This window comes from Delphinapterus leucas, chromosome 15 (genome assembly GCF_059928025.1).
Source record: "Delphinapterus leucas isolate spDelLeu-1000000601 "Yukka" chromosome 15, BTC_Dleu_Yukka2, whole genome shotgun sequence".
Classification (NCBI taxonomy): domain Eukaryota; kingdom Metazoa; phylum Chordata; class Mammalia; order Artiodactyla; family Monodontidae; genus Delphinapterus; species Delphinapterus leucas.
This window is the reverse complement of record NC_143143.1, coordinates 22,524,911-22,548,403: the sequence shown is the minus strand read 5'-3', so window position 1 is coordinate 22,548,403 and position 23,493 is coordinate 22,524,911. Positions and strand designations below refer to the sequence as shown.

Here is a 23,493-nt window from a genome sequence, read left to right as displayed (position 1 = left end):
CAGGGGACCACTTTCCCCCTGCCCCTCATGCCCAGCTGGTCACAACACGTCTTCTAGCGTCCCTTATAGGGTTAAGAATGGACATGTGACTTCTCTTTTGGGAACCTCAGTTTCCAACTGGAAAATGAAGGGACTAAACTCTCTGGGCTTGGATACTTCCTTCTTCTCCCAGGCTGAGTTGAGTTCTCCTTTCTCCCCATCTTGCAGCAGTGTCTGTGTCAGTCTTACACTTGGCTTTGGCTTGGCTTTGGCTGCATGGAGTCTGTATGCCCTGCTTTCCCAAGTCGACTCTAAGGTCCTAGAGGGCAGGGCTGCCCAGTTCTTCTCTGCATCCTCCACCACTGCTACGAGGAGGTACCCCACGCCCCGCCGGGACAGAGACGTCAGTGTTCCTGATATGGGTCAGGTTCCTTCTCACTGTCTCCATCATCTTTCTACTCCAGAACTTCCAGGTGCTGAGTCTAGAGCCTATTTTCACTGTGACCCAGGTTGGACTTCTTGTCTCAGTGCCCAGCTGGGCAGGACTGGGGATGGAGGAGAGGAAAACTAATGAGAGAGGAGACATGGTTGGAGTCCTGGCTCCTGGGGAGTTGGATCCAGGTCCTGTATGCATATGTATATGTATCTATGTGTGCTTGTGTGTGTGTATAGCATAGGATATGTTTCTTGTTTTATTTTTTTCTGTACTAAGGTGTATGTGTCTGCATCTACATGACCACGCATAAGTCAGTGTGCACATTAGCATCTGTGTGTCCATTAATGTTCATGTCTGGTATGCGTGAGGGTCTCTGTGTAGGCAAATGTGTCCACGTGTTCCCATGTGCCTGTATGCGCATGAGTGGATGCACGTATACATAGTGGTGCATGTGTGGATATATGAGTACCTGTGTGTGTGTGTGTGTGTGTGTGTGTGTGTGCTTTGTATATAAACAGAAGCAGCATAGAATGTCCAGTCAAGAGCAATTGCCCCAAATTCAGGCTACCTGGGTTTAAACCCTGAATACAGAATTTGAAAGCTATAAGCTCTTGGGCGAGTAGTTCTTTAAGCCTTGGTTTACTCATCTCTAAACTGGGGGCAATAAAAGTACATATCTTCAGTACCTAATGTGAGGGTGGAATGATACAGTGTCCACAGTGCATCTAGAATGATGCACAGGACATGTTAAAATGTTAGCTGTTACTAAGTTATTCGTGGCAATAAACATGTAGGTGACTGAGCTTGAGGGCCCAGGTGAGGATCTCTGTGTGTGACATGTATCTTTGAGCACGTGAAGTTGACATGTATATCTGTTGCAAGTGTATATGTTGGTACGGGTGTGAGTTCTGGGCCTGAGGGTCAGTGGGAAAGTGTGTGTGGATGTGATCTGCCTGTGCATGCCTCTGTGCATGTTTGTGTTCCACCAGATTGTCAACGTCTTAGGGGCAGGGACTGTGTTTCCTTCATTATTTTACCCAGAGGCCCTTGGACCTGGGACATAACAACTGCTCAGCGGATTAGTGTTGATTGAATGAACGAAGGAGACGGAATATTCGGTGGCTCTTGCTTGTAGGGATGCCCATTCATAGAAGACAAAAAGCTGCAACTACCTTGATGATAGGCAGACAGATGGAGAGGGAAAGAGAGACTAGGAGCTAGATGGATAGATAGATAGATGATATATAAATAGATGTTAGACAGACAGATAGACAAAGGGCGTCAGTCTAGTTAAGTGGAATCCCATGTGCTTTACACCGGAAGGGATATTAGAGGTTGTATGTTCCAGGGAATTCCAAAATTTTGCCCTTGGTAACCCTGTGGGTTATCATGGAGTTTCTTTGGGGGTTTGAGGAGGGAAGCACAGAACGGAAGAGGTAAGCCCCCTACCTGACATCAACAAGAGTCTATTTGCTTTTAATCTCTAGATATTGGATGTTCATGTAGACTCGTATTTAAAGAAATAGCTCCACTATAAATGTTGTGAATCTTGCTCTAGCCAAGCCCCTTTTTTCTACAGAAGGGAGAAGATGAGCCTCAGAGAGGTGAAAGATTAAGACCTCTGACCTCCTTTCAGGTCCATTCCTAGCATGACAGCTCCCTTGGAATATAGTAGTTGTGAATCCTCTAACTTACTGGGAAACAGAAAGCAATTCCTCCTGGGAACCCCCCTTTCAAAGAAGCCACTATCATAGTGGTCTTTTGGGATATCTGTCCAAGGAACACCCCCATTTATCTGAGACCTGCCCCCTCAGGTCGGCCCCACTGGCTCTGTGCTAGATGAGCCCGCTCGCCTGCCCTCAATGATCGGACCAGGGGAAGCACTCATACCCACAAGGAAATCAGATTCCCTGGGTGCAATTTGGATGTGGAATACCAGGATGCCAGTTGGTCTCTGTGGTCTCTGAATTAAGAAGTGATATGAAGCTGCAATGTCCATATTTAATCAAGGATGATGAATGAACGGGTAAAGCTAGTTTCACAGAGAGAGGGGGGAAATGAAGGGAACGCATAAAGATAAGCAGATGTAAAGGCTGCAAGTTCTAGGAAGAGTGACAGGTGGAAAGACAGACAAACTTCAGTTTCTCGTGGCTCTCCTTGTGCAGTCAGGCTGTATCTTCTGCCCCTGGACTTGGTGCTCCTATATCCTTATAATTAATTCCCCTTTGGCCTGAGTCCACTGGAGTGGGTTTCTCTTTCTTGCAACCATACCATCTCTGAACAACGTGGCACTTTGGAAAGTCTCCTCCTGGCAGATGAATAGGCTCTGCCTCTGGTCGCCTAGCCCTGATCCTGTCACTTTCCCTGAGGCTGGCTTGGAGAGGCCTCATGCATAGCATTCTCTATCTGTGGCATCTTCATGGAGTCTTTGTGAGGGTTCATTCAAGGTTTCCAGAAAGGGACTTCACCCATCCCCCAGGCTCTGCTGCTACATCCCCATGGCAGAACTGATGCACCATTTTATACTGGGACTGCCTGCTTAACCCTTCAGAGCAAGGGCATCACTATTTACGCTAGAGGTGTGCTCTGGGGTGACAGCATCTCTGCACCCAAACTGAGCATTTCCTCTAGCATCCAGGTCCCAGGGGTAGGGGTTTGTGTAGTTTTAGGCATGTCAAAGCATGTCTGCAGTGTGGTGGGGGACAGGGGAGCAATGGGCACCAGTCTTCCCCAGAACAAGGTCTCCAAAAGTGGCCCCTTTACAACATGTTCCCATGCGTATTGTTGAAACCGTGATGGAAGTACACCAGAGGAAGCGGGGTGAAAGCAAACATTGGTCTGTTCAATTCACTGGCAGTCAGAACAGGGGGTGTTTGGGAAGTCTGTGGGAGGCATCTTTTTACAAGCAATTCCCCCGCCCCTTCCCCCCATTGACACAGCCCCTCTTCCCTGAAGTTATGAACGTGTGCTATACTTGTAGCCACAGAAGCACATCGCAAATTTGATTTCAGGATCCTGCTAATGAATGAGGAAGTCAGGCCAGGCCAGGTGGCAGGGCACCCACCTGAGAAAAAAAGGAATACAAAGGCACTGCGAGTGTTAAACAAGCGAAACTCTTCTTTTTCTCCAAACCTAGTCAGGCCTGGAGACTGTCTATGTGATTTGGAGAGAGAATCAGCAGAGCTGAAGGGTGACTGGAAGCCATCGTCAGAGGGAAGAACACGAGCTTCAAGGCCAGATGTCCAGCTGAGCTCTCAGAACAGCCCAGCCAGGAGGACAGGCAGGAGAAGCATGGGCCAGGCCACCAGGAACACTGAAACGCAAGAGAGGACTGTCAGGTGGGCTTTGGAATTCAGCAGCCAAAATGAGGTGGCATCCCTATCTTCTGTCTTACAAGGATGACAAAGGCAGAGTATCCTTAATATTTATTTTGGGTTATAGCCCCTGGGAGGTGGCACAGGGCCATGTGGTAGAGGCAAAGCTGTCTCACCACCACCAAACAAACTTCATTTTCCTCTGAGCATGCTGGAAGGCACTTTTCCCCACCTCCTTTGCAGGTAGGTGGGACCATATCACTGAATCTGGCCAGTGGAATGTGGGTAGAAGCTGCTTCTAGGCCTGGTCCTTAAAACCTCCTACATAATTCTCCCTGCTCCCTCATCCATCATCTAGGGACCAGATGCAGAGGATCCAGGAGAGGACTTGTGGGGGACAGTAGAGTTGCCAGAAGTTACCAGAAGGTAAGAACCTGAGTTCCTAATGACTGCAAAGGCACTGAACTGCATCCTCCAGTGATTTAATGGGAAATAAACGGTTGTATAAAAGCACAGAAAGATGGGGATTGTCTGTTACAGCAGCTAGCATTACTTACTATGACTAATACTGAAGAGGCAGAAGGACAGGGAGGTTAAAAAGCACTACTTCTGTTGCTTGACTACTTAGCTTAGAATCCTAGCTCTGCAACTAGCTGTGCAGACCCAGGCAAGTTATTGAAGCTCTCCAAACCTGAATTTCCCTGTATGCAAAATAGAAACATTACTAGCAGCTACTACTGCATGAGATTTTTGTAAGGCAAGTGAGTGAACTCATAGCAAGCATTTAGAACGGTGCCTGGCACATGGTAAACACCATGTAAGTATTGATTTTGAAAATCAGACTCTAAGATCTGGGAGGTTGGAATCATATCTCTTCTAAACATTACTGTATACTCAGGGTTAAAGAAGGGCTTGGATCCTGGATCATAGCTGCCTCATATTGGAGGACCTGGGAGAGGCATGCACCGCCACTTCCACCCAATACCAGATTATAACGGCTCTCTGTCCCCTAAATTTCAGAGTAACTTGCTGATGTCCTTAGGAGGGAGGGGGAGAAGAATATCATAATTTTCAGAAACATATTAGCATATGACAACCATCTTATAATTATGAAACATAGGTTGATGTTTAATTAATTCTAAAACATCAAAAATGCTTGTGGGAGATAGCAAGCAATGAAACCATAGGTGCCCTCTTGTGGTGCTCCGCTACCAGGTCACAGTAACTCCCTCCATTTTCAGAAGGCTCCAGAATCCACTACCCACCAAGAAATTAGTCAATTTGGCAAAGTCTACTGGGAAGCCAGGCTGCTCCCGGCACTGTGCTAACCTGAAGGACTGGAAGAAATGAATGAGATTGAGGTCCCTGCTCTCAAGCTGCTTTTGCTCTGAGCTCTAACCCCCCTCTCCAATGAGCACTGCTTTTCTGAGTGTTGTCTGAATGTTAGCACTGAGCATGGAGAGGACAACTTGAGATTATCTGGAAACTTTTAGACTGTTATCTAGTTGGAGATTTGAGGATGGGTAGAACTTTTTCATGCCTGGGTTCACCAGCATAGGCCATTTTGGGGGATAGTGAAATCTTAATAGCATTGCTTTCCCTTTGGGCCAAAATACATTTCTTAGATTTGTCTTCTATTGAGCTCCAATTCATCCATCAAAAGCCCTTTCAGATGTTAACACATGCAGAAATTCTCTCCTGACCTTATCCAATACAGTTAATTACTCTTCTGTGTGCCCCTTCTGCACTACCTACTTGCTTGTGATTTATTTGCTTATATGCCTATCTCATTTTTGCAACTGGCGTTCATTTGGCCTACAGAGCTTATTCTGCTAATATTTGCACACCTGTCTCCTTTTTCTCATTTAGTTCAAATATCACCTCCTCTGAAAAATTTTCTGACCATTTATCCATTCTGATATTCATTTTCCTTCCTATCTTGGTAATAGAACCATCACACATTGGTTGGGCACATGGCCACCCAGGATAAAGACTACATTTCCCAACTTCCTTTGCAGCTAGGTGTGGCCATGTGACTAAGCACTGGCCAATGAGATGTAAGTGGAGGTATAAGGTGTCAGCTTCCAGGACTGTTCCTTAAAAGTCATTGACTTCTTCCAAGTTCCCTCAGTCCTGGCCTAGATATAAAGATTGGTGCTCTGGCTGCCATCTTGGACCATGAAGATGATGGCCACACCCTGAAGATGGTAGAGGGGTGAGATGGAAGGAGGCTGGATTCTTTTTTTTTTTTTAGAACCCAATCCCAACTAATATGTGTGGCATGAGTAGTTCCCATCATAAGGTAGCAAAATAATTGCTAAAATGTTCACCAATTAGTGACTCAAGAGAAAGTCCCTGTTGAGGGGGGAATTCTCTGGCCAGTACAATGATTCAGGCCTTTAAGTACAGGGGAACTGGAACTGGTTAATTAGTACTGCTTTATAGTAATGCCCTACTGCAGAAGGATGAGTAACTGAGGAGTTTTAATTGTTAGGGCCAAGTGAGGGAGCCAGAGGGTCTCTCTGGTAGTTAGTTAGCTTGTAAGAAGCCCTTATCTACAGCCAATAGGAGAGTGGATACAGCTGAAGAGCAAATTTGGACTCAATATAGTTGCCAAGCTTAAATGATGGTTGAATGGTCTGTCTGGGCAGCTTTGCTACGATGTCAGAGCTCTGGCTGGAAAAACCTGGGGACTGAGGAACATGGGATGAGATCATCTGGATAGAGGCTCCTAAGGATTGTGATTCTGCCGGTATCCCGGAACGAATGCCCTCAGAGCCTACCTCTCTTTATTAGGAGCTAGCCTTCCCTTATCCATATGAAGTGAGTCTGGATTCTTGATGACCTCATGGTGCTGCCCTGTTAGCCCTGGATTGCTTGCCTTGTGGACTTCATTTATGTGTGAGAGAAATAAACTTCTGTGTTATTTAAGGCGGTTATTTAACCCTAACCCATGCTGGTAATTTTCTATCACATCACTCTCCTCTATATCTAAACTACGTTGTTAACTTTTTGTTATCTATTTCTCAACTGGAACACAATCTCCATGAGGACAGGCATCTGGCCTGTATCGTTCACCATTATAACTTCACTGTCTAGAACAAAGCCTAGCACACAGTAGGTGCTCAACGAACATTTCCCGTCTAATGACTGGCTCTCCTGCTGCACTGTGAGAGCTCATCTCTAGAGCCAGTCTAGGGTCTGATTTATATCACGGTCCACAGTTCTTGGCACAGGGCCTGGCACGTAGAAGAGGCTATAACTAAATATTCACTGAATTAAAAAGAGGGAGAGTTGGGAGGGAGGGCTGTGGGAAAGGCAGGAGAAAATGATGTACCTGCAGTGCTGGTGGTTCCACTCATGACACCAAGAGACTGGGCACCTGGAGACAAGAGCAGAAGGTGAGGGTTTCCATAGTCATGCTCCACTGACTGTGGCACTGTAGCCATAGTTGCTCCAAGACCTCCTGGACCTGGCCGTCACAGTCACGGACAATCCACATTGTGGAAGCATCTATTATCGTGCATATGAAACTTAATCCTCCTGACAGATTCGTGAGGCAACTGTTCTCATCCCCATTTGACAGATGAGAAGACTGAGGCTCAGCAATGTCTGCCAGTAAGTGGAAGAGCTTGGATTTGAACCCCAGTCTGTCTGGTTGCAAAGTGGAAGTTCCTAGCACCTCCTCCCCGCTCCCCTAGCTACCCTGTGACAACACATGAGGCAATAAAAGGACAGGACAATTCCAGGCAGAGCCTTCTTCAGGAGACAGGCTGTTTACTCATCTGGAGAATGGAAGTGGTAATAGTGCTTACGTCCTTAGACTGTTGTGAACATTTCATGTGACAATGCATATAAATGGGTTTGGTATGGTGCCAGGCACAAAGTATTATTATTACCGTTACTATTATTACTGTTATTAATGTTACTGCATCCTAATTTCTCTAGGACAAAAAAAAAATGTTTTCACTTTTTTGGATTTCTTGATTCTGCCATTCCAGTGTGAATAAAAACCATGACTAACTACCACAGGTACTGCTAACCCATGGGATGGAGGGATGAAAATTTGAGGAGCACTTGGAAAGCTTCTCCTATGTCATGCCCCAGAACACTGTAACTGGATTTTGAGAAACACGGTCATTCCTCAGAAAACAAAGTTGGTTTAGGACTTAGACTGAGTTATGGGGACCCGGCAGGAGGGAAAAGGCAAAGGACACACGCTTTGGAATCAGACCGAGCTGGGTTCAGCGCTAACTCCAGCTGCTCATGAGTGGGTGATCTTGGGTGAGTCACTTAATCTCTCTGAGCTTCAGTTTCTCACCTGTAAAATGGATGCATCTGGGGAGGATTAAGTGAGTCAGTGCACGCTGAGAGCTTAGCCTGATCTCTAGCGCACAGCACATGTGGCAAAAGCGATTATCATTACCCAAAGCATCTCCTGGAAAGATGCATTCACCAGTGGGGGGCACTGAGGAAGCAGAAAAAGCCCTGGGTTGTTAGGTTGGTGACCCCAGGCATCTGCAGTTAACTGTCAGCACTTGGCCAGCTGGTGTTATCACTAGGACGTGGCCACTTCTTACCTCTGCGAGTGATGGGTCCCAGATCTAAAACACGGGCTGGGTCAATAGCCACTCCTTCACTGCGGAGTTGATTTCTCGAGCAAGACTGTGGGGATGGAGAATTCTCATTATGTCAAAATGTAAAGGCACGTTCCTCTCCAGGCTACTCCTGCAATGGGCAGCTCCGGCCCAAGAATGGAGCCTCACCCACCCTATGATCCTAATTCTGATGTCTGGTTTTCTCAATCTAGAGAATTCTCACTGTCATGTCAAATGAACCTGGGTTTGAATCTCTTCTCCTCTCTTTTAGCTGTTTAATTTGGGACAAATGACTATACCTGTCTATTATTATTAAATAGTATCTTCCTGGTTGTGAAGGTTAAAAGGAAGTATGTCTGCAGCACACAGGCACATAGTAAGCACTCAAGAAATGCCAACTCTTAGCAGGCAGTGCTAAATCTGGGTTAAGAGCATGGGCACTGTAGTTACTCCTCAGCCAGGGCATACCCCAGCTCTGATACTTTCTAGCTGTGTGGCCCTTGGGCAAGGGACCTCTCTGAGCTCAGTTTCCTCATATGTACAATGGGGTTGCTAAAAGAATCTACTTAAAGGGTTGCTGTGAGAATTAAATTAGATAAGGCATATAAAAGTTTTAGTACAGCGCTTGACACAGAGTAAGCACTAAAAAAAGTCAACTATTATTAAAATCATTTAAAATGTCCTGGGCCAAGGAAACCTAGAGGACAGGCTCTTTCATCTGATATACTTCCTGGGGACACAAGGATTGCTTACCTGTGGGCTTTTGGAGGCTTAAAGTACATCCATTCATCCTTCTTTTGTCCCTCTCTTCCTCTTTTTCTCCTTCCCTCCCTTCCATCCATCCACCCATCCATCCATCTTTCCATCTCTTCATCCATCTAACTTCCTTTGCCTTTCTCCCTTCCTCTCTCCTTTCCTCCCTCCCTTCTTTCAATCCATCCATAATTCCAATAAATATATATGGAGGTACCAGGCCCCATATCAGGCACTGAATAGTTGTTCAGTCCAAAGAGATACTCACCGGCTGGCACTGCTCTTTAAGGGAATTGCAGAGAGAAATCTCACAATGCAGGAAAACTAGGTCATAATTTCCGGCAAACATGAACATCTGAACTGAGAACCGGCTTTCCGATGACACCCCATTCTCTTCCATGTAGATAGTGGAATCACGTTTATTTGGGCAGCTGGGAGGGTGACAGGCACAGGGATTTAACTTCTAGAGCAACTCAGGGGGCCTGAGGCCCTTGGCTGCATCTTTAATTTGTACCCAGTATAAAAATAGCATCGGAGAGAATTAAAGAGCCTCCCCACCTCCCGCCAAGTGTTTTCTCCAACCTATAACATAGACTTTTATTCCTCCAGGTTTCCTCCACAATGTTACCCATAAGCCCACACGGTTTAAGTTTGGGGGGGGGGCACAGTCCCTGGAACGAGACAGACTGATTTCAAATTCCAACCCAACCCACTTTCTAGTTAAGCGATTGTGAGCCGATTACTTTACTGAACCTCACTTTTCTTATCTGTAAAGTAGGGACAGGAATATGCACTTCCTAGGGTTGATGTGAGCATTTAATGAGATAATCCTTATATTCTGCCTAGTACATTGCTTGGCATACAGCTAAACTCTATGGGACATGGTAACTAGTATTATTACCACGGCTTGAATCATGATCTATAGATATGCATTTCCCTTTGTTTTTGCTAGTTAACAATATTCAATAATATTTTGTCCCATAACAGTTACACTATTTTCATGTTGTTCAGTTAGTGTTAACATCTGTATAAAAGTCCCCTGTTTTTGAATTATGAACCTATTGCCAACGTTATAAAAGATACTGAAATGAAAAATAATTGGCATTTCTTTACCCTGCCCACCTATTTTGTATTAATCCTTTAAGGCTACAATCTCAGGAGTGATATTTCTGGGTCACAGGGTATGGTCATCGTATGTAATACCAAATTATTTTCCAAAAGAGGCAAGCCAAGTTACTCAACTGCCGGGCAGGGATGAGGTGATCATTCTTCTCCACCCCAAACCTCATTTAGGCCAAAAGATAACCCCAGATTGTCCGATACCTGTTTCTGATGATGAAATATCTCACAGGGTCATTCATGTCTCCGGTGGGCGTGGCATAGCAGTTCCTCAACACCAGGTTAAATCGGGACGTGTCCCCTCTCTCCAAGATGGCGCCCACGTAGAGCATGGATTCAACAGACAGCACGACTGCAGCCCCTTCATAAGGAGATGTGTAGTTCTGGTCTTGGAAGAGGGCCATCCTGACAGTGAACTCTCCCTCCCCGTCCACACTGATGTTCAAGGAACTGAGAACAGAGAAACCACAAGAATGGAAACTTCAGGTTTTGACCAGTGAGAACAAAATCAATCAAGTCCCACACTTGTGTCGGGTTATGAAGGCAGAGGCATATCTTTGATTCCTAAATGAACTATTCAATCACTTATTTAAATCAAGCATTTACTACCTTCTAGGCACTAAACTTGACAAACACATGAGTCTGTCTCCAGGATTCCTACAAATTCTCCCTGCATCAGAGAGCAGACATACCTCCTTCACTCAAAGAACACCTCCGTCTTCTAACCTGTAGAATAGGGCTTGGAACCAGTTCTGTGGGCTCACAGTTTTTAGCAGCAGACCTCTTCCCTGCACCCCATAATCTTCAATGAAACACCAATTTTAACAAGATAAATAAAATGGCTTTAATGTTTATTTTTTATGAACCTTGGGCCCCAACACATTACAGGCTGAAATCTAGAAATTGAACCAGAAGATTTCTAATCCTAACCCTGCCATTCTGTGAGCCCAGGAGGCAATAAGGGAATGGGAAGGGCACCTTGGGTTTCTGATACCCCCAGAAGGACCCCCAGCAAGTCTAGGAATGCTGAGGAATTCCTTCAACAGGGCCCATTCCAGGCACAGCCATACAGCAGTGAACAAAAGACAAAAGCCCCTACCCAAATTGAATTCCATCCAAATTGCTATTTGGTTCTATTTCTGGTGAGTTACAGGTGCTGTTTATCCAATCAAAGCTGATCTGGCTTAAATCCCACATTTGCAGGGAAGCCTTCCTGCCCCCAACTGTGCTCCCCAACCAAGATTAGGTCAGGGACCCTTGCTCCCTGATCCCACAGCACTCCGAGCCTACCCCACACTGCATGCAACTCACTTGTAAATAATTTTTGATATAGTTAGTTGTTAATGCCTTTCTTCCTCAAGATAAATGAAATTGTTGTGCATTTTTGTTCCTTAGCGTATTTTTTTTTTTTTTGCGGTACGCGGGCCTCTCACTGTTGTGGCCTCTCCCGTTGCGGAGCACAGCCTCCGGACGCGCAGGCTCAGCGGCCATGGCTGACGGGCCCAGCCGCTCCTCGGCATGTGGGATCCTCCCGGACCGGGGCACGAACCCGTGTGCCTTGCATCGGCAGGCGGACTCTCAACCACTGCGCCACCAGGGAAGCATGCCGAACATCCTCATACATAATCAACAAATATTTGTGGAGTGAACGAGCGAATGAACGGAAGCTCCTGAAGGAGGTGGGCGGATCCTGTGGACGTCCTAAGATGTCGTGAAGTCAGTCAGGGTCACGGGTCAAAGGGTAAGGGTCAGTGCCATACCTTACGATGGGCTTCAGGGCAGTTTGGAGGCTGACTCTCATGTCCAGCGGGTAGGCACACTGGAAGTTGATGCTGAGGACGCTGTCTCTGATGATGAAATCGTTGACCAAGGAGAGGGTGTTTTTGTAGATGGCATGGGTTTGGTTTCTCTTTGGCATAAAAACAAGACCACATGTATGTTTACGTGGATGAGGGTACAAGTGTATCTGGGATTCGGGTCTGTGTGACTCCAGAGTTGATGCTGTCAGTCAAGCTGACACCCTGCCCTCTGACCTCAAGGAGGCCATGGGCCTCCTCCCGCAGTGGCACTGACACTTTACGGGAAGGGGACTGAGGACCCCGGATCAAAAACTAGAACAATAAATTGCTGACCCTTGGGAACAGTCAGGAACCACCATGCCTGGTCCTCTGTGAACCTTTCCCACCTCGTCCCTAAGTGAAATAATCATAACCCTAACTTACATTTACTGAGCTTAAGCATCAAACCTATTGTCAGCTCTCTCCTGGACGAACATGTGTGAGCTCACATACCTCTAGAGGCCCATGGAGGCTAAGTGACTTGTCCAAGGGCTCACAGTTACTGAGACAGGCCCCGCCAGCCCAGCTCCCGCACTCTGGCAGCAGTGGGATAAACACCACTCACCTCCAGAATGTTTCCGCAGGCACCGGCCTGGGCGGGGCTGGTCACCGATATCCAGTTGTTCTCCTCTCTTTGCATCATGCTGCTGCAGTTCCCGTTCTGGTCCTGAAGGTAGGCATGGACCTCGTCCCCGAAACCCAGGCCTTCCAGCAGACACTTGTCCAGTGACACTTTGATCTCCTTGGCCTGACAGTCCAGCTGGGGCTGCAAACTGTGCACATCTGGAAAGTTGGGAGAGGGAGGGAGGTAGAGTGGACAGAAGCCTGGAAGTAGCGGGCAGAGCTCACACTTTCTGCCCTTTGGCAAAGCCACCTTGCCCACCGGGAGGCTGGGGAGACTGGAGGGGGCCTGGGACCCACGTGGGATTCACACCCAGGCTTGTGGTAGGCGAAGTTGGCAAAGATGCCCCTGGTCCAAGATTTCCAAGCATTTTGTGTGCAGGCTTGGTGAAGGTTCTCGTGTCTGGTTCCTGTTGAGCCCCAGAGCAGGTCGCCCCAAAATATGCTGAATGGCACATTGATTATTTTGAATTAAAGTTACTTAAGGTACAGCTGATGCAAGAGGGACACTCTGACCCTCCTCTCTGTCTCCCCGAAGGCAGGAAATAAGTCTCCCCTGTGAAAGGTGCCCTCCCTGCATCTGGAGGTAGAAGGACACCCTTGTCGCCAGAGATGAGGAACTCGGGCTCCTTCTTGCCCCTCTGCTTAGAGCACTCTCTCCTCTGCAGCGACTGGGAGCGTGCTCACAGGAAAGCAGGCCTGTGCCCAAAGCAAGAGTCGGAGGCCCTTGTTAGAGTCTCGGAGGGAAGGAGATCATCTCAGCGGGAAGCTCATCCAATCCCCACCCAGGGCTTAGGGCTCATCTGTGGCATGTCTACCCATGGGTCACCTGACTGTGTTTGCTTACCTACTGGGATGAGAAAAACATCACCTCCAGAGCCTGCCCATTTGGACTGCTCTGATTGAAGTCTCATAAAATCCCTGCATTGTGGGTATTTTTTATTATTATCTCATCCCCATTTTACAGATGAGGACATTAAGGCTCAGAGGGTGTAGGTGGCTTGTCCCAGGCCCCAGGCCCCACCTGTGGCCAATCCCGGACTGGCACAGGAGTCCGTCCCTGTTCCTCATGTATAGACTCTGCAGGTATTTGAACACAACTTCCACGCCTGCAGAGTTCTCATCCTTTGTCCCTCATGGGTCAAGCCCACTCACTCCTGAGGCCACGGTCCAGTGGCTGACCTGGAAACGTGCTCCATCCCTGCCCCCAATCCTTGCAAACTCACTGGCTTCGGGCACTCTCATCCCCTGACCTCAGTTCCATCCCTACTGACTCTGGTCCACACCTTGCCCAGACCCTCTGAAGTTCCCTCCCTCCTGCCCTGCCCACTAGGCCAGTCCAATCCCAGCGCTCACCGGAGATATTGAGGTCCTGTCTGCAGAAGCAGTCCCAGGTGCCGCTGACGAAGCGACACTCCTCCTTGGAGCGGCAGGTCCTCTCACAGTTGTCCTGCGTGGTGGCGGGGTCTGGGGTAGGGTGCAGAGAAAGAGGATAAGATGCAGAGCAGGGTGGACCTGAGGCCACCAAGGCCAACCTTGTCATTCTACAGGGCACGGAAGACTTGTGCCACGCTTGGTGGAAGGGTCAAGCCTCAAACTCGAATTTCCTGACTCCTAATCCAGTGAGGTGAGAACCTCGGAGGTGCCATCCTAGTGCTTTTACTACAAGGCAGACGCTGTTCCCAGTACTTTCCGTGCATTAGCTCGTTCATTTCACGTGGTGACCACATGGGGGTGGGGGTAGCACAGCAGTTAAGCATTTGGATCGTGCAGCTGGGGTGCTAGGTTCAAATCTGGCTCTGCCACAATTCCAGCTCTGTGATGTTGGGAGAACTGCTGAACCTCTCTGTGCCCCAGACCCCTCATCTGAACTAACTATATAGTGCATGTCTCATGAAGTTGAGGAGAGGACTAAAGGAATGAATGGTTTAAAGTGTTTAGAACAGGAGCAGAGGCACTGTAACGCATGCTGTGTTGCTGTTATTTTTGCCATTGTCCGTTTTTTTCAGATCAGAAAACCCAAACTCAGAGAGTTGAATTAAACTGCCCAAGTGAAATCTAAATCTCAATGAGTCTGAGTTCTTACTATTATGCCACACACGTGGATAGACTTACCGGGAGATTTCACCTTCAAATCCGAATTTCTGGCTTTACTTGAAACGCTGGAAGGTCTGGCAGCCCTTGGGCAACGTTCCCACTGGGCAATAACTGACAGGCACTGAGTCGAGGCTGTTCTGCTGAGTCCCCTCCTGACCCGCTCCACTCACTCTACTGACCCTGGGCACTTCACCGGGTAGCCCTGCTCCCCTCACCTGTGCAATATCTCAGATTACACTGCGGGATGCCCTCCAACCGGTACACGTGGTACTGGCCCGGGCAGGCCTTCACCAGCACCTCCATCTTCCAGAGGCAGCAGTTGCCACTCCAGTGGGCACAGGCGGTACGGTTGACGATGCCCTCCCCGACGGTGGGGTGGGTGCCATTCAGCCACACGGGAGCAGCCGTCTGGCAGTGGTGCACGGGAATGCAGTCCTCCGGCATCCTCACTCCTCCGTCTCCCACAAATCGGTACCAGCCGTGCTTGTCACTGTCACATTTCTCGACTTCTCCCGTGTTCTCTGTGCTTCGGGAGGGTTCATCCAGTACGGTGTAATTCTGGCAGGGGTCAAAACAGAGCTGCGCCTCTGGGGTGCCAGGGGCTCCACACTCCAAGCCCTGCTCATAGGAACTGGCACTGGTGGGGTTTCTGTAACCTGGAGAGTAACAGCATGCTTAGGTTTACAGAGAAACCCCAGAGCCTACAGCGTTTTTATCCCCGACACACTTTGTTTTGGAAATGCTAGGGGCCCCAATGAGGACCAGCAGAACATGATCCACTCATTGACCACCAGCCCTCATCACCTTGGGGTCAGAATAATCCTGAGGCCTTTGTGTGGTACATTACAGGCATTAAGAACATCGGGGTCATTAAAATGAATAAAGTAGAAATGAAACTTGTCAGAGTCCATTGCATTCCCAGAAGTAACCATAAATTTGTTGTACAGTCTTTAGACCCTTTCTATGCATATGTTTAAAATACAGTTCTTTTTAAATAAAAATGGGTTTAATGTTGTAGAGCTTATTTTTTTCCACTTGCATCTCTTTCTTTCTTTCTTTCAACATCTTTATTGGAGTATAATTGCTTTACAATGGTGTGTTAGTTTCTGCTGTATAACAAAGTGAATCAGCTATACATATACATATGTTCCCATATCTCTTCCCTCTTGTGTCTCCCTCCCACCCTCCCTATCCCACCCCTCTAGGTGGTCACAAAGCACTGAGCTGATCTCCCTGTGCTATGCAGCTGCTTCCCACTAGCTATCTATTTTACATTTGGTAGTGTATATATGTCCATTTCCACTTGCATTTTTTACTTAATATATCATAGACATTTGTCCATTATCAGTAGACGAAGATCTAACACAAGGTTTCTTAACCTCAGCACTGTTGATGTTTGGGCTGGATAATTCTGTGCTGGGGGCTGTCCTGGGCACTGTAGGATGTTTAGCAGCATCCCTGAGCTTTTCTTACTAGATGCCAGAAGTACTCCTCCCCGAAGCTGTCTCCAGACATTGCCAATTGTCCCCTGAGAAGAAAAATTACCCCCCACTGGTCTAACAGGACCATTTCTGATTGCTGATCTCATGGCTTTTAACAGATTCAGGGACTGTGATGCGTGAAGAGGCAGACAAGTAAAGCAGGGATGGGGTGGGGGGCGGAGGAAGCCAACAGGCTGCTCAGTCTGGGTTTAAACCCAGATCTGTGCCTGCTGACTGGGTGACCTTGGCAGATGGTTTAACTCCCCTGAGACTCTTCTGCAAAACAACACCTGTGAGCTAATGGTGCCCAAACTTCATCCATTCCCATGCCTCAGGTTATGACGTTTGCCACACGTGTGTCCACCTGTCCTATTATTTATTTCATGTGTTTCTTTCAATGACTCTCTTTATAAATTCGTTTCATCCTAAGGAATAATAGCTGTGATACCATAGGTATGATGTACTAGTTATTTTGTTTAATACCCATGAAGAAAAGTATATATAGCTATCAAAAAAATTTCTTTTTGGCTGTGCCCCTCGACATGCAGGATCTTAGTTCCCTGACCAGGGATCCAACCCGTGCCCCCTGCAGTGGAAGCTCAGAATTTTAATTACTGGATCACGAGGGAAGTCCCCCCAAAATTCTTTAAGAATTTCTGCACCCTCACAGTCATTTCAGGATAGGCATGCCCCATTTGGGAAAATAAAGCTTTAAAGGATTGTTGGCTGGTTAAATGAGATAGTAGGTGCAAAATGCCACGCACAGCACCTGGGGCCTAGTAGTTTAAGCTAGTTCTCTCCTCTAGTTCTGATATGTTGAACAGTGTGAGTGCCTTAATGATGAATTAAGTATATCCTACCAGGGTCACATCACATCCCTTTTTTTTTTTTCCCTGATGCACAAGCTACTTAATGGGTGACTGTGTGCCCAGCACCGATGCTCTGATTGCTAAGGCTCTGTCCATCTTCACAAAGCTGGGATCACATTAGAGGGAATTTTTAGAAAAGACATTTTCAAGCCTGCTTATGCACATGCTTGTTTTAAGGAAAGAAGTCACTGCACTTGTTATTCTTGGATTATTTCCTGCACCCACTGTATTTTTCCAAGGGAGGCCATGAGTTGAGTCCTTCTAGCCCCCTCCACAGGTGACACGGGCAGAAATTTTCACCCTTGTGTTGAGCCTGAGAACCCTTCCTACAAGCATCTAAGATGCCCAATCCATGGATCTTTGGAAGGACCACAGAGAGATCACTAAGCCTAGTCCTTTCATTTTACAGATGAGCAAACTGACTCGGAAGAAGGAGAGGCGCTTGCCAAAACAAGGCACAGAGTGCCTGGGTGATTCATGTCCTCATGAACCCCGGGATCTCTGATCGCCCCCATATCCAGGCACGGGAAGTTATGTTAACTGGCTTCCACTGTCCTCGAGGGGGAGTTTCTGATTTGGCTCTCTGAGAGACTGTGACTGATTCCAGCTTCTCTCATCTTGTTTCCCTCGACTTTCGGCTTCTGAACCTTTGCTTTAGTCATGCCCCTGTCTCCTCACTGACCCCGAAACACCTTCTCTGCACTTCCCTGCTCACTCTCCAGGTATTGCAGGGCATCTGAGATGCCAGGTGAGCAGAGCACTCACCTTGCTGTTCTGTAGATGCCAGGGTCAGAATGCAGGAGGCCAGGGCCAGCCACAGGACAGGAGCCATCCTTTCCATGAGCTGAGACCTGCGGTCACTCAGTGGCCCGCAGATTATCAATGCAGCTGGGGGCGTTGCGGGAGGGAGAGACCCAGATACGATCAAGGAGACGGAGGTTGTTCCCTTGGGTGCGTGCAAGGGTAAGAAGGGAACCCACATCAGTTAGCACGTGTACTAAGCCCCTTGCATACCTTAGCTCATTTAAGGCACCGAACCACCCTCCAGGGAAAGTATTATTATTCCTCCCATTTTACAGATGAAAAAGCTGAGACTCAGAGTAAGTTAATCCCAGAAATACTTATTGAGCCCCTTCTATGTGTAAGCACTGTGCTGGAAGTGAAATAGCTTGCTTAGGCCCATATTCTTAGAAATGGACCGATGGCTTCCTTCATGAAGGGCTGTATTGCTTTAAAGCAGGTGTGACTTGAAGAAAGGAGGTAGTATAACAGGAACAGGAGACTTGCCAAGTGGGTGAGATTGACAGCAAGAGAACAAAAGGCAAGCTTAGAGCCAGCCAGGACTGCAGAATGTCCTAGAAGGTCTCAGGGTAGTTCCTACTCAGGTCAAGGTAGTGGCTCTTGGAGACTGGATGGAGGGGGGCGGGTGACAGTGCTATGAATACCTACCGACAAAAGTAACGGCTTCCCTTTCTCAGTTCTGTGCATCAGGCACTGTGCTAAGAGAGCCTGAAGTGTCCTCTACGTGTGTAGATGTCTGTGAGGGTGAGACCATGTCAGACTGAGCCCAGTCTCGCTCCTTGCACAGTGCCTGACGCACAAGAGTTGCTCGATAGGGGTTTGAGGGATGAATGAATAATAAACGGGGAGGGAGTGGATAGAAACAAAGAGCTGTGAAGAGCCTGTCAACACTCAAATAAATAACACTTCCTCTTCTGGGAAACTCTCCTCAAATGGAAAAATCTTTGGATAACTTCGTACAGCCTCTGGAAGACTTCAGTTGAAGATAGAGGTCTGTTTCTGGAAGGGATAGCGTGAATCTGTTATGAGAGAGCGCCCGGGACTGGTAATTCTTAGAGATAAAATCCCAAGTAGAGGGACTTCCCAGGTGGCACAGTGGATGAGACTCCACGCCCCCAATGCAGAGGGCCTGGGTTCGATCCCTGGTCAGGGAACTAGATCCCACATGCATGCTGCAACTAAGAGTTCGCATGCCACAACAAAGGAGCCCATGAGACGCAACTAAGGAGCCCACCTGCTGCAACTAAGACCCAGTGCAACCAAATAAATAAATATTAAAAAAGAAATCCCAAGTAGAGGCCTGTCTTCTCGGTGGGGTGTCCAGGGACAAGGGTGAGGGGCATCTTTAGCCCTGGAGCAGCCAGCAGGTGCCTGGAGTCATGGCTGAACTGGACATAGAGTGATATCTGGAGCCCTCGACAAGGGCCAGGGTGCAAACTCCTTGCTGGGTTCTGAAAGCTTCCAGAAACAAACAGCCCTAGCAATTCCAGTGAGTCAAGGGTTGGGGGAGGCCCCCAGGATCAGGAGAAAGACTGCTGGGGCTTGAAGCAGGACTTACCTGGAAGTGAGAATACAGAGCATTCCTCTTCCTTCTCTGGCCATGGGAACGCAAGCCTGCAGTGGACCTTCCTTTTATTGCAGTTTCCCACCCATGTGGCTCTCCACGATTGGTGCAGAGGTGTGACTGGAGTTAGCCTACCAGGCATACACTGGGCTGGTTGGGTGCAGGTAAGATAAACAATTTACCGCAAAGGATGGTGAAGGAAGGCCTCTTTGTTCTCCCCCCAACCCCCAGCAGTCCCTCCTTCATGCAAATGCTTCTCTATAAACAGGAGCAGCACGTACTGAATGCTGAACACACTGGGCACCACCGAGTGCTTTGCCCCCATTACTTCTCACATTTAATCCTCACGATAAACCAACGAAGCTGGTACCATATTTATCACCAGAAACCAAACGCTAATCAAAAGGAAGGATTTGGATATTAAAGGATTAATATCCAAAGGGAAGTGGAGAGAAATCAAACACACACTTATTTGCGCAACAGATTTTCAATTGTACCTTGTGTTCCTAGCTAATCACCTTAAAACACTTCTGCTTTTGTCTGGATGCCACTCAGCTTGAAATCAGTTAGAGCAAGGGAGTAAATAAGGAAGGGGGGGATGGGTATTTCTGATTTTTGGCCCATAGAATCTACCCAACTTCAGGTGCTCAATGCTGAGGAGTCTGGGAAGGGCCAATCTGGAGATGTGTGAATCGCGGGCTAGCAAAGGATAGCCCATGCCCTTGGACAAAATAAGCATCAGAAGAACCTTTTGGTATGTGGGTTACCCTAGAGATTGGAAGGTATAAAACCGAGAGGAAGCTGAAGACCTTGGACTTTTAAATTCCAGGCTTGGACCTGGCTTTTGTGGCAAGGTAGGTATTACAGAATTAACAAAAGAGTCACAGCTTTAGCAGAATAAATAGCCGTTGCCTTTTCTGTGTTACTCTGGGACTCTTTAAGGAGGCAAGGCTACAGGGTCGGGGAGCATGGGGGTCTTGGCGTTGGTAACACCTTTCAGGAAAGCCTCAACATGGACAAGGAAGAGATGGTACAAGCCACCTTCTCCACTCCTAGTGCATTTGGAGAAGAATCCCCTAAATGTCAAACTTATAACAGCTACAAATGCTGGATTCAGAAATTCATCTGAGCCCACAAAATAGCCCACTGATCCATTCATTTTGGCCAGGTACCCGCCCTAGTCTCCCCTATGGCCACTCTCAACCTTCTCCATCCTTTTAAACAGTCTTTGCAGCCATCACTACTCACCTACTCTCCCCACTTCCTCCATTCTCAGCAGGTGTCTTGCATTCTACCTCAAGAAAATTTAAGTCATCACACTTGACCTCACTCAACTTTGTGTTTCCTTCCCCTAGAAACATGTAAATATCTACCTCATTTTCTATTCCCTCCCCAACTTCTGATAAGTGATCTTTCTTCATTTCAAAGTCAGTTCCTCCATCCCTCTCTGACTTCTCCATTTCAATCTGAGGCATATGGCTAAGGTTGCCCTGCTAAGGTCACCTCTTAAGCAAGTCCACTGGGCATTTTTTCTGGCCTCTTGTCAATGGATTTTTCGCTGCTTTCTTCAGGCGCTCTGTATTTCCTTGACTCCCCTGTGCCAATTGTTTTCTTGATTCTCCTCTACCTCTCTGGATACTCGTGCTCTATCATTATCGTTATCATTGTCATCATAATTATTCTCTTCCTCCAGCTGTCCTTGAAAATGCTGGTAGGTCCCGTTTTTCTTGTCACTCCACGGACTTTCCCTGGGAGGTGTCAAGTTATCTCATGGTTTCAAGTACCATCCACAGGCTGGTGAGTTCCAAATCTGTATCTCCCTCCCTGACCACTCCCTTGAACTTCAGATCCGCCTACCCAGATGCTTGCTGGACTTCTCCACTTGGACTGAGATGCTCGAGACACCGTGAACCTTAGCAGGTCCAAATCCTAACTCATCAGTTCCCAGAGAACTCACCCTACTCGTTGTATAACCTATCTTAACCAATGGTACCACTGCTCACCTGGTCACCCGAGCTGGAAATCTGGCTCCTTCCTTTCTCCCTCAGCCTCACGTTTCCAATAATCATCAATCTTTCAAATATTCCTGAACCTGTCCTTCCTCCTCATCCCCACGTCATCAGCCTTAATTCAGGCCACCATCATCTCTTAGGAGGGTGATTTTAACAGCTGCCTAATGGGTCTCCCTGCTTTCGTTCTTGTCCCCTTTGATTCTGTTATCTCCCTGCAGCCAGAGGCCACAGTGTCACCTCTCAGCAATATGCCCTACCCCACACACACTAGGCTTCCTGGGATCTGACCCCTGTTCACAGCTCCCATCTCATGTACAGATTTTCCCCACACACTCTATGCTCCAGCCTATTTGCGGTTCTCTGAGCTCTTCCCCCTCCACAACTTTCCATGCGCTATTCCCTCTGCCTGGATTACTCTGTGCCCAGCCTCCTACTGCTTAGCATTCAGGTTTGCCTCTTCCAGGAAGTCCTCCCTAAATTCCCCAGACTTGCTTGTACTACTCTTCTGTGCTACTATGCCTCTCTGGGCTGATTACGGTCACACTCAATTACCCACTAACGTATCTGTCTCCCTCTGAAGGCCCTAAGATCTTTGTGGACTTGGATCCTGTCTTTGCAGTTCTAATCAGCACCTAGTAAGTACTTGTTGGGTAAACAAATGGACAGAAGTCACGGTATGTATGCTCAAGACCCTTTCCTGTGTGTAATGCCTCAAACTTATGGTGCCCAAGTCTTACTGAGAGCTTGGTGGAAAGACACAAGTTCCCGCCTCAGGGCCTCTGCACTTGCTGGCCCACTGCCTGTAATGTTCTTCCTCAGCTATCTCCCTGGTTCATTTTCTTACTTCTCTCAGTTTCGGCTTATCAGAGAGACCTTCCCCAAGCATCCTATGTAAAATAACACCCTCATTGCCTTATTACCCTCGTTTCCCACCCCCTCCCTTCTGCGTGCTTGTTACCACCTGACATATCACATAGCTATTGTTTACATGTATCCCCCTTTTAAACATAAGCTCCTTACCAGCAAGGGCTCTGTTTTGATCACTGTCAGTTTCCCTGCTGCCTATAAAAGCGTCCGGCCTTGAATTTATGCTCAAAATCTCTGTTGAATATTGAGTTGAATAACTATCTGATAGCAAACAAAAAAGGAAAGAAAGGGCTTCCCTGGTGGCGCAGTGGTTGAGAGTCCGCCTGACGATGCAGTGGACACGGGTTCGTGCCCCGGTCCGGGGGGATCCCACATGCCGCGGAGCGGCTGGGCCCGTCAGCCATGGCCGCTGAGCCTGCGCGTCCGGAGCCTGTGCTCCGCAACGGGAGAGGTCACAACAGTGAGAGGCTTGTGTACCGCAAAAAAAAAAAAAAAAAAAGAAAAAGAAAAGGAAAAGGAAAGGAACAGAGGGACAAAAGGATAGATTCTGATGTGCTTTTTCCTCCTGGCTCTTGCCTTTGGCCCTTGTTTTTGTTTTTCTTTATGTTCTCTTGTACCTGAATCAAAGTATAGATGATTCTGCACATGTCTAGCCAGGCCCATCTGACCATGGACGTCCTCCCACGTAAAGCTCTTACATAAAGGCAGCAGGCATGGGGATTCAGTGTGTGTCTGCGTGTGATAAGAGGTTCCTTAACTTGAGATATGCTGTCCCCACAGTCCCCAGTTTGCTGATACACACGTGTGGTTTTCCCTGGGATCAGAGGTTCTAATAATGGGTCAGGGCCTTGGTCTCTCCTGAATGCCATGGCTGGGGTCCATCCAGGGAAGCAGCTGGCATCAAGGTGGACGTTTCCCATTGGCATCAGCTTCCTTTGGTCCACTGGTCAAAGAAGTCCAGAGCCCCTTGGGATATCCAGGTCTCCTGGGCAGCCTCTGGTTGTGCGTGCAAGGAGCCTCCTGAAGGCCCCCCTTGCAAAGCATCCCCCCTCAATGGGGTTAGTGGTCTGCCTTCTGCTTCTGCTGCCAAGTCCCTGTAAACAGGTCTACATCTTCTACATTGGGAGGGAGAAGTGCAAAGGAT

General features: G+C 47.7%; 1 protein-coding gene across 2 annotated transcripts; it reads right to left on the bottom strand.

Moving 5' to 3' along the window:
* Positions 1–3,048: 3,048 nt before the first annotated feature.
* Positions 3,049–19,771, bottom strand: GP2 (glycoprotein 2). 2 transcript variants are annotated; one of them, XM_089896069.1, is made up of 10 exons: positions 19,465–19,771; positions 14,971–15,411; positions 14,015–14,125; positions 12,603–12,820; positions 11,960–12,108; positions 10,404–10,649; positions 9,349–9,511; positions 8,310–8,394; positions 7,067–7,111; positions 3,049–3,728 (listed from the first exon to the last, which is right to left on the bottom strand). In XM_089896069.1, the coding sequence occupies exons 1-10, from the start codon at positions 19,610–19,612 to the stop codon at positions 3,670–3,672; spliced, it is 1,665 nt and encodes a 554-aa protein (XP_089752195.1). In that variant the 5' UTR covers positions 19,613–19,771; the 3' UTR covers positions 3,049–3,669. The 2 variants fall into 2 exon arrangements, with proteins under 2 accessions (XP_089752195.1, XP_089752194.1); XM_089896068.1 differs by lacking the exon at positions 19,465–19,771 and adding an exon at positions 17,871–18,248.
* Between the last annotated feature and the right edge of the window lie 3,722 nt (positions 19,772–23,493).

Bases quoted from the DNA above. Each gene is read 5' to 3' on its own strand.
- GP2 (XM_089896068.1), bottom strand. From the start codon at position 18,087: ATGTGGGTTCCCTTCTTACCCTTGCACGCACCCAAGGGAACAACCTCC. The intron at 14,126-14,970 runs GTGAGGGGAGCA...ACCCTACCCCAG, and splicing joins TAATCTGAGATATTGCACAG to ACCCCGCCACCACGCAGGAC. The intron at 10,650-11,959 runs GTATGGCACTGA...CTCTGTTCTCAG, and splicing joins GCCCTGAAGCCCATCGTAAG to TTCCTTGAACATCAGTGTGG.